This window comes from Halichoerus grypus, chromosome 8, assembly GCF_964656455.1.
Source record: "Halichoerus grypus chromosome 8, mHalGry1.hap1.1, whole genome shotgun sequence".
Classification (NCBI taxonomy): domain Eukaryota; kingdom Metazoa; phylum Chordata; class Mammalia; order Carnivora; family Phocidae; genus Halichoerus; species Halichoerus grypus.
Genome location: NC_135719.1, coordinates 57,643,063 through 57,653,520, shown reverse-complemented (window position 1 = coordinate 57,653,520; position 10,458 = coordinate 57,643,063). Strand labels below are relative to the sequence as shown.

Below are 10,458 nucleotides of genomic sequence, written 5' to 3'. Positions count from 1 at the left end.
TACACCCAGTGATATTCTTTTGATTTTAGAACACCATTTAGCATCACTTCCCCACCCCCACCCCATAAACCAAAGGTTTCAAGGGGAAATCCATTAAGATTCCTTTAAAAAAATGAGGCTCAGAAGTCATTTCCAGATAATGTGAAGAAATACTTACCAAAAAAAATGGGGTCCCCTCTCTACACCATGTGTTTAATTCTTTTTCCTCTTACACTGCTGGGTACCTAGTAGGTAACTGTCTCATGACTGAAAGAAGGCCTATTCTATGTGGCTGAGTAAACAGTTTGCTGATTTCAAACCAGCAAGAGGATTAACTCACTCCTGGAGTTAGCATTCCTCATTCACAGCATTGACACGGAAAGAAGATTATAGAGTACCAAATTCTCTTAAGAATTCAAGAAAATACAAGCAAGGTGGTAGAGCTCTGAATACTTATCCCTAAACCAAACCTGCATGAAGACAAACTAAAATGCTTTGATAAGATACTAGACATCAAAATAGTTATTGATAAAATCCAAGAAACTCTTAAGGCAACTTTCCTGTACTCCTGTCCTGAACAACTTCATGAATATTAAAAAGGTATAAGGCAAAGAATTTCATAATATATAATGGAAGGCACTGTTACCATGATAACCTCTAGTTCATTTTATGGTCTACTGTTGCATTTATCTTTATTCTTAATATTTTATGAAATTTCTTTACCCTTTTTAAGTCAAGGTGGGATTAAAAAACAAAAACTCTAACCGATTCTCTTTAAAAATCTGTTTTCTGCATGGAGTTTTGCAACTAACTCTGGAAACGGTGAGGATGCTTTGCAAACTAGACAGTGCAGCCTCTGGCCGACCGTCAGGCAAAGGGGAAGGTAGAAAAGGCACGGCTCTAGGCAGCTGAGGTTTAGGGTACAGCAGGTAAAGCACTCGGACGCTAATGCCCAAATCAGAAAGGCCCTTGAAGCCACAGGATTTCCCATATGCTACTGAATAGTTCTGTTCTCAAAAGAGAGACACTTTTTTTTTGTTTTGGTCATTCGTTAAAATCAACAGTCCCACTTTTTCTCTTCTCAGTGGTTCGACAGTCCTCACAGCGGAGGTATGACATTTTCCAAACCATGCAGATGTCAGAGTTTTCTTTAAAAAAAAAAATCAGAGCTTCAGATAAACATTCTTACTCATATACCTATATGACTCCCTTGATCACACGCACTACACACACAGCAATGAAAACAAAATGCTACTAGGAAGTATCATTGGTTATGGAGCGGAGATAAACTACCACAATAAACGAGGTAACAAAGTTGTCTCTTCTGAGTTCGCCACCCGGCAAACTGAGGTAGATAGTCAGCAAAGGGGCTTTCCAAAGTCTTCCCTTTGCTCCAGTGATATATTTTATAATCCAGTCAAATATCTTGACTGTCTCTTCACATTGCTGACAATGACACATTCAAAATACATGAGTTTAAACATAAAAAAACAAAATACATTCCAAAAAAAAAAAAAAAAAAGCTGAAATACCCAATAAGACACCAAGATTTTCACAAAAGGCTTTGGCTCCCTGTTCATTGTCCTTCGAACAGACTTAAAGGTGGCAATACCTGAACATGGCTCTCTAGATTGGAAAATCATTTTTATCAAAGAGCAGCATGGCGGACGGCGGCTGCAAAACCGAGGAGGAAGTTTGCTCGGCATCCAGCGGCACTGCTGGGTCCTCACGCTTCCTCAAGGAGGGATCCCCACCTGACTCACTGCCAGTGAAGGAACTGGAAGTTGGGGGTGTGGTGCTTATGACTGAGGACAGGTGTATCTCGTCATTGGACTCATGGGAGAACCTTCCAGAATCCCCCGTCTCGTGGCTGCCTTCACTATTGGCTGAGTGCTCAGTATCAGCTGCAACACCACCAAAGGGTCTTGGGAAGCTGGCTCTCTGACCCGGGGAGCTGGGAGAGTCTTCATCACTGATCAACACAGTAGTGCCTGGCTGGTAAAAGCACACCGCTTGAGCAAATCTTCTTTGAGGCTAAAAATACATAAAACACCATCAGTGATGATAGAGTGCTCTTGAAAAATAATAAATATGGCTTTACGTAGTCTGTATGTTCTGAAATAGTCATCTGTTCAAGGATATGGGTGGAAGGCCATCAACATGAAGAGATGATCTAGGTCAGTAGTCCCCCACCCAAGTGGCAACACATGAGGATTACTGGGGCAAGTGAAGTGTCTAAAGGCTTCTTCAGTGATTTCTGATGCTTATTCCTGCCACATCCCTTCCTCCACTGCCCCCCATTCCCTGCTGAAAACTACAGCTCTGGTTACTATTCCAACTGTCACTTCAATGATCACGCGCCATGGATTTCCACAGAGTTATGCCCCAAATTAATAAAATCATATCCAGACAGAACATGAAAATTAAGGCCTTCATTTACATTTTCCTCTCTTTTTAATTATCATTTCATGATACCATGGGTTGCCAAAAATTTTTCTCATTTAGGTGGGTTACCTGCTCAATTTTTATCTTCTTAGAATCTTGGAAAAAAAGCCATTTTTTCTTAGAGTTGTTTTTAATTATAGGGCCATAGCTATTAATGATCAGGTCAGTTCCTCCCTGGAGATATAAAAGGAGAAAATGTAAATACTACAGATTTCAGTTTATTACAAGTAGTACACAAAATTTTTAAATGTTAAAAGAAAAAACCGTCAGGGACATCACTATTTCTTCTTTTACATAAACAGTACCCCACAAATACAAGGCATTTGTTAGTGATCAAAAAGACATAATAGGTTTATTCTTGAGAGAGAGATATGCTGAAGTATTTGGGGTGAAGTGTAATAATTCTAAAAATTATTTCCAAATGTTACAGCAAACAAAAATACATAGAAATATAGAAGTATGGGGCGCCTGGGTGGCTCAGTCGTTAAGCGTCTGCCTTCGGCTCAGGTCATGATCCCAGGGTCCTGGGATCGAGCCCCGCATCGGGCTCCCTGCTCAGCGGGAAGCCTGCTTCTCCCTCTCCCACTCCCCCTGCTTGTGTTCCCTGTCTCGCTGTGTCTCTCTCTGTCAAATAAATAAAATCTTTAAAAAATATAGAAGTATAGACAAGATATTGACAATTATTTGTGCATTCATTATATTACTCTTTCAACCTTTCCACATATCTGAGAAACTTAAAAAGCAGTTGGGAAGAAAAAACCATGGGCCCGCATATGCTCAACAAAATGGCAATAAATGGAGGATCAGCTCTTAGCCTAAGCCGAGGGAACATAGAGATCAGGCTTCTCTGCTTCATACAGACCCCCACTCTGAAAAGGCCTCTTTTCACTTAAGATTCTCTCTTTTTTTTTCCATGTCCTCTTCCCCATGCCGCTTCTCATCTTTTCTCATGCCTAGCTCCAAGTTAGTAATAAGAGAACCTCAATGTGCTTTAGTACTTTTTATGCTTATTTAGAAGTTTTAGGTTCCAGTGTTCTAGATTAATTGGAAATAAGTTGAATGGCTTACATTTGTATCAGAAAATAAAAGCTAAATTAAGTTGCAAACAAAAAAGACAACAGCAGTAACAAAAATCAAGTCATTATTATTTACTCATAATATATATAATATATAGCGCTGTGCTAGATTCAAGTAGATTCCATCTGTTAAATATAATTATATTAAATTTAATACCAGGGGCGCCTGGGTGGCTCAGTTAGTTAAGCATCTGCCTTTGGCTCACGTCATGATACCAGGGTCCTGGGATCGAGTCTCGCATCAGGCTCCCTGCTCAGCAGGGAGCCTGCTTCTCCCTCTGCCTCCCACTCCCCCTGCTTGTGCTCTCTCTCTCTCTGACGAATAAATAAAGTCTTTTTTTTTTTTTTTTTTAAAGATTTTATTTATTCGACAGAGAGAGACACAGCGAGAGAGGGAACACAAGCAGGCAGAGTGGGAGAGGGAGAAGCAGGCTTCCCGCCAAGCAGGGAGCCCGATGCGGGGCTTGATCCCAGGACCCCGGGATCATGACCTGAGCCGAAGGCAGACGCTTAACGACTGAGCCACCCAGGCGCCCCCGAATAAATAAAGTCTTAAAAAAAAAATTAATATCAAAACTGCCTGAAATTTTGTTATATTTCTGTTATTATTCTAAATTTTAGAAAAGGATTGGGGAAGAATTTAGACCAGGATTTGTTAAGCCTTCTCTGTAAAGGGCCAGATAGTAAGTATTTTAGATTTTGCAGGCCTCATATGGCCTCTGTCTCATTTTCTGCTCTTTTTTTTTTTTTTTTTTTCAAACTACCCTTTAAAAATGTGAAAAACATTCTTAGCTCATACAAAAACAGACTGTGGGCTAGTCTGGGCTGGGCTATAGTTTATGGATACCTGATTTACACCGCATTGGTTATGAGAGCTATTATAATAATGCACACTATCTAATGTTGCAATGTGACTAAAAATAATTTTCAGTTGGTCTTCCTAATGCTTATCACTGTACTATTATTACATATAGTGGAAAGGACATGAAGTAAAATCTTCCAATGACACTTCTTTATTAAAACCAACTTCCTCAAACCATAAAGGGAAGGATCTTGAGACATCTATTTAGATACTCCATATTTTTAAAACTGTAGTTGATCCCTGGAATGTTCTAATGTCCAAGGCAGTTAAAAAAAAAATCAACCAAACTAAGTATAAAAATGGATTAATAAAAAAATTGCCCACAGAGTAAATATAGGGCAATCCAAATTATAGTAAATATAGACTAATGACCCTTGTGTCCTTATCTAAAACACGTTAGCTCCACATAATCCCATCTAATTGAATTTATGCTGTTTTCTCATTTTTTACTCTCTTTAATCTTTTATTCCTTTATCTTTTATCCATCCTTATATTCTCCCCATGTATTTTACATAAGGAAGGATCTAGATGAAACTGTTTTCTATTTCATCAAGTAGAATATGGACATAATACGTCCAACATAGGATTTTTTAGTAAGCCAATTTCACACATCAAGGGAAGATGAACAGACGGAAGGATTACACAGCAAATCAGTATCTCAGCTCAGGGTACCTTTGCATCGATGAAGCTGTTTGGCATTATCATTGGCATTAAGGATTCTTCATTTTCTCCAGCTCCTCCCAGGTTCTTTCCGGCTTCACTCCCACCTGCTAGGGAGGTACTAGTGCGAGGTAACTGTGGAGTTCCATTCTGTGCCGTCTTGGAAGCAGATGATTTCCTGAAATATCACAAGAAAAGGAAATCTTCCAATTTCATAGGAGATCTGGACGAATGTACCAAATGTGGCCTATAATGATGACTTTACAAACAGTGGAGTTCTTCAATGCTTATTTCTCAAGTATCTTCAGAAACTGAGTGTTAGATTTTTACCTCAAACTCACTGCTGCAAACTTTTATGATTTTAGGAAACTTCTTTTTGTCCCAGTATCTGCTTATAGAAAATTATTTTTTACACTTAATAAAAACCTTAATATTTACAAAGTACTATTATTTATTACTATTGATTACTTCAAATTTATGCGGAAATTATAATTTTAAAATTTACATGTTCTCTTTCAGGTCTGCCTGATTGTCACACTAACATAACAATTCACTTGCCAGTTAATGATGGCAAATTTACAGCAGCACTTCTGCAAGATTTAGGTATCAGTAGAACAATGTACAAAAAGATTTTTTTTGTACAGAAAGATTTTATAAAAATATTCTTCAAGTGAGAAACTTGTACAGCAAAACTATGTTAATCAAATACACAACAAGATGTTAGAATTCTTTCTCTAACATAATGTTTTCTGAGTATGTTTTTATATACAAGTACCATACATAAAGAGTAAATCCTGATAGTCAAGGCTAATGGAGGGAGTCTAGCGATAAGGATTATCCAAAAATAATGTGTACCTGACTTTGATTTTTTTTTAAATACAATAAAGATGAAAGCAAAAGCCAAAATATAAAAGGTTAGAAATAGACAAACTTACTGCACGCTGAGAATTTAGCCAAACTACAAATGAGATTGCCTAACTGAGTTTACAGAGAACAAATCCCTAGTTATCACATGTATCTTAACCCCATGTCTAGAGAATTCCGAACACATGTCCTATGGAAATAAGGGAGGAGCTCTCAATGGCAGGCTACTTAGATATGAAAATATTCCGGACAGTAAGGAATCTCCTCACAATCAGCATATGCATCAGATGACGTGTGCCATTTTAAAAAAGAAACCAAAGGATATACTTTGTACTTCTCAAAATGAAAAGTACATGAAGAAACTAGGGCCTCATTTAAGAACATCTTATTGGCACAGTAATTTTCTTCAAATGGCAAAAAAAAAAAATCTCCTTCCAAAGTGAGCACATCTCTGTAGCAATTAAGAACTCAAGTAACAACTGAGGGTTGCTGGAGTGGTGGGGGTGGGAGGGATGGGATGGCTGGGTGATAGACACTGGGGAGGGTACGTGCTATGGTGAGCGCTGTGAATTGTGCAAGACTGATGAATCACAGATCTGTACCTCTGAAACAAATAATATATGTTAAAAAAAAAAAGATGAAGAAGAAGAAGATAGCAGGAAGGGAAGAATGAAGGGGGAAATTGGAGGGGGAGACGAACCATGAGAGACTATGGACCCTGAGAAACAAACTGAGGGTTCTAGAGGGGAGGGGGGTGGGAGGATGGGTTAGCCTGGTGATGGGTATTAAAGAGGGCACGTTCTGCATGGAGCACTGGGTGTTATGCACAAACAATGAATCATGGAACACTACATCTAAAACCAATGGTGTAATGTATGGTGATTAACATAACAATAAAAAATTAAAAAAAAAGAACTCAAGTAACATTATTTGAAAGTGGAAAATCCCAGTTACTCTAGAAGGCATTGGATTTCAATTTGCTTCTGGTGGTTACTGTAATTTAAATGTTTTTTAACCACCTCAACATGTCTCTCCACGGGAACACACCTGGCTTTACTTCGGTATATCAAGATGAGAACACAGATGAGGATGCAGGTCAAGGCTATGCCAACGCCTACAGCAATGCCAGTCATTGATTTTTGGTCCAGATGGTAATAGCCTGAATAAACTAAAAGCAGAAACACATTTACTCAGTATCAATCAGAAAAATAAATGAGTCCATTTATTATAATTCTAAGATAGCTATTTGCTTTTCTATAATTTTTCTTCCTCTCCTAGGAAAATGTCTGACAGTATGTGTCCAAGCAGAAAAGACACATATTACTCTTTTTATCAGTGATCTCAAAGATCAGTTTATATATTCCCATACTGAAGATTCCAAATACCAGTTCTAAATGCTGTATTATTATATGAAACCCGAACATCAGTTAGTAACTTATAATGCTAAAAGGCACAAAGCATAGATGTTTCTTGAAGCAAACGGTAACTTTCATGTCATGTTACCTTGAAAGCAGATCTGTATATTAAAGATGAGTTTCCCGTGTCCATATCTGCATTTACATAGCAGTGCTCCTCAAACTTTAATGTTCACATGATCACTAGGGGATATGTTAAAATACAGATTCTGATTCACTATGTCTGGGGTGGGGCCCATGATTCTGCACATCTAACAAGCTCTTGGGTAATACTCATGCTGCTGGTCCATAGACACTCTGAGTAGCAGGTATTTGAGAAGTGACTATGAGCCTTGCTCTCCTTTTCCCATGATAAGGGAGCTACCACCGCTGCCTGTCCAATGCTTAAACCCATCTGTGTACGTACGGGTGTACACACACACACACACACACACACACACACACACACACACGGCACGGCACGGAGGCATCTGAGGAGCTACCCTTAATCCTGTTGAGTTCAGCTGACATTTCCTCCATTTAAAGCCCCATCGCCCTCTGTAGGCGCACTCTCCCCACCCCAAGAAGAGGAAAAGATGGTTTCTTGTCCTGTACCATGGCGGGGGGCCTGGCTTCCTTTGGGACAGGACAGTTGCCCTGGAGTGAGGGTGGCTCTTTTTTTTTTTTTTTAAAGATTTTTTTTAATTCATTTGAGACACAGAGGTAGAGAGAGAGAGAGAGAGCACAAGCAAGGGGAGTGGCAGAGGAAGAGGAAGAGGGAAAAGCGGGCTCCCCGCTGAGCCAGGAAGCCCGACATGGGGCTCGATACCAAGACCCAGGGATCATGACCTGAGGACCCAGGGATCATGACCTGAGGACCCAGGGATCATGACCTGAGCCAAAGGCAGACGCTTAACCCTCTGAGCCACCCAAGTGCCCCTGAGGGTGGCTCTTTTAAAGATACTTCTTCCAACTGCTTTTCTGGAGAGAAACAAGTTTCTCTCCAGAAAGGCTGTTTTTCTGTGGCAACAACTCTTAATGAAAACCACGCTCTCAGCTTGAACACCACAGCCAGCGCAGCTGTTTATTTCCGTGAACCCTCCCTGGAAGCTACTCCCATCGGTTTTCGGGGCCGTGGCTCCTCGGTCGTGGTGGCTGTGCAGCTGGGAAGAGGAGTAACTGGGACACAGTGGTGAAAACGGCAGCTGACTGGGAGGTAAGCTGGTCTCCCTGTGGAGTGCAAGGGACAGCCCGTAGCTTCACAGCATCAGAACCGCACCGGCAACAATTCAAGAGACCAAGTGCAGGGATATGGCTGCGGGAGGAGCAGAAATACAGTGCAGGAGAGCTGAAGAAACACTGAACGTTCTTCAGAAAGCTCAGTAACTGTGGTGGCGTACAGACCTTTGGCATCGGCAGAATCCAAACGCTTGGGCCTCTGATTAGAATCAGGGGTTTCCTTCGGAAGGACTGCCAGCTCCACCGAGTTGGAAAAGGGTCCTTCTCCCACCTCATTGGATGCGGATATCTTGACAATGTACACGTTTCCTGCCACCAGGTTTTCTAACAAAGCCATGGTGATTGCCCCTATAAAGAGATCGATTGCAAATTAAGTAAACCTTAATTTTTTTATCTTTTATTCATTCTTTCAAACACACCATCGTGGTCCTTTATTTAACAAATATTTTCTGATTATAAAAGGAACACCATGTTCATTGTAGAGCGTTTGGAATCCACAGACAGATACAAATAAGAGGACAATCTAATCTCCCTTTGTTAACATCTTGGTATATTTGTGTGTGTGTGTGTGTGTGTGTGTGCGCGCGCGCGCACGTGCATGCCCATGCGTGCACCGTACATATGTGGGTACGTATTTACTACAGGCATTTTTTATATTTTAGAGTTTTCACTTAACTTTGTATCATGCACGCTGCCTCTATACAATCTTTCTCTGTAATTTTGTTTTAGGAGTAGTGTTCTAAAGTAATAGGTTTTTTTGTTTACGTTTTTATATATTTTTTTACCCCCCCAAAATTTATAAAATTGGATACAAACAGCATTAAAAACATTTTAGAATAGAATATTTCAAACACAGGTAAAGAGAGAACGTTTATAATGAACCCAGATTCAACAGTCATAGTTAGATTTTCCAGATCCAATGTGAAAGGCTTTTTTTCTTTTAGAAATGTTTAGGGGCCCCTGGCTGGCTAATTGGTAGAGCATGTGACTCTTAATGTTGGGGTTGTGAGTGTGAGCCCCACACTGGGTGAAGAGATTACTAAAAAAAAAAATAAAACTGAAAAAGAAAATGTTTAAACTACTAATGGTAATCACTGTGACAGATGATCTTGTTCTTAAATTAGAAACAATTATTTTTGAAAGTATGAATATATTTCTCACTCACCCAATCATTATCTAAGATTTCTTGGGAATAAACAGGAAAGAAAATTCCAAAGTTATATAGGAACCTCAGAGTGTTGAAGACCTAGACCTCAGGTTAACTATCAAAACGACCACCAGTAACCCGCACAGCATCTACTTCTCTCCAAAGTCACCATCACTTGAATTTATATATGATATTTGATATCAAAGGCATTTTCTCTGTTGGCATGATGGCTAAGAAGGACTGCTATGTGTGTACTACTATTCCTTGATGGGTCTTTCTGCTCTTAGTTCTGCCATGGCCTGGAAGTATTTTTCTTACAAAGGGAACTCCCACCCTAGGAATGAACTCTCATGTTAAGAACATAGGTGTAAGAGAATTCAACCACAAAGTTGTTCCAGCATGCACTGCATTTGTGAGTCGATATTCACAGGGAACCTAGCTTCCCTCGGGTGACGTCATCTCACTCCCCCCACCCTCCCAGAGCATCCTTGCAATAGCTCTGAAGAACTTAACGACAGCTTGTAGCAGTCACCTCCAGGACAGACTGGACTATTCTACACTTGCTAGAGTATATATCATTATGCAAGTGAAATGTGGGGTGATCTCAGAGCTCAGGTCAGGATTCGGAGGCCACCTCTGAGGTCACATGGTGTGAGGGAGCTCAACCAAGCAGCTATGCGAGGGCTGAACGTGGCTTGTTTTCATGTTCTCTGGTTTCAGTCTGGCCTGAAGAGAGTGTGAGCTACTTGAGTACACAAATGTTAAGTAAACAAGCTGACTCTTATTTAGAAT

The 10,458-nt window shown here is 40.1% G+C and overlaps 1 protein-coding gene across 1 annotated transcript in view; it reads right to left on the bottom strand.

The window, feature by feature from the left end:
• Positions 1-1,605: 1,605 nt before the first annotated feature.
• The window catches only part of PRTG (protogenin), a 121,607-nt gene continuing 112,754 nt past the window's right edge, over positions 1,606-10,458 (bottom strand). Inside the window, exons 16-20 of the mRNA XM_036101615.2 lie at positions 8,685-8,867; positions 6,934-7,054; positions 5,035-5,200; positions 2,494-2,598; positions 1,606-2,013 (exon numbers count right to left, since the gene is read on the bottom strand). Coding sequence (XP_035957508.2) covers positions 1,606-2,013; positions 2,494-2,598; positions 5,035-5,200; positions 6,934-7,054; positions 8,685-8,867 — 983 coding nt within the window. The remainder of the gene's footprint in view (positions 2,014-2,493; positions 2,599-5,034; positions 5,201-6,933; positions 7,055-8,684; positions 8,868-10,458) is intronic.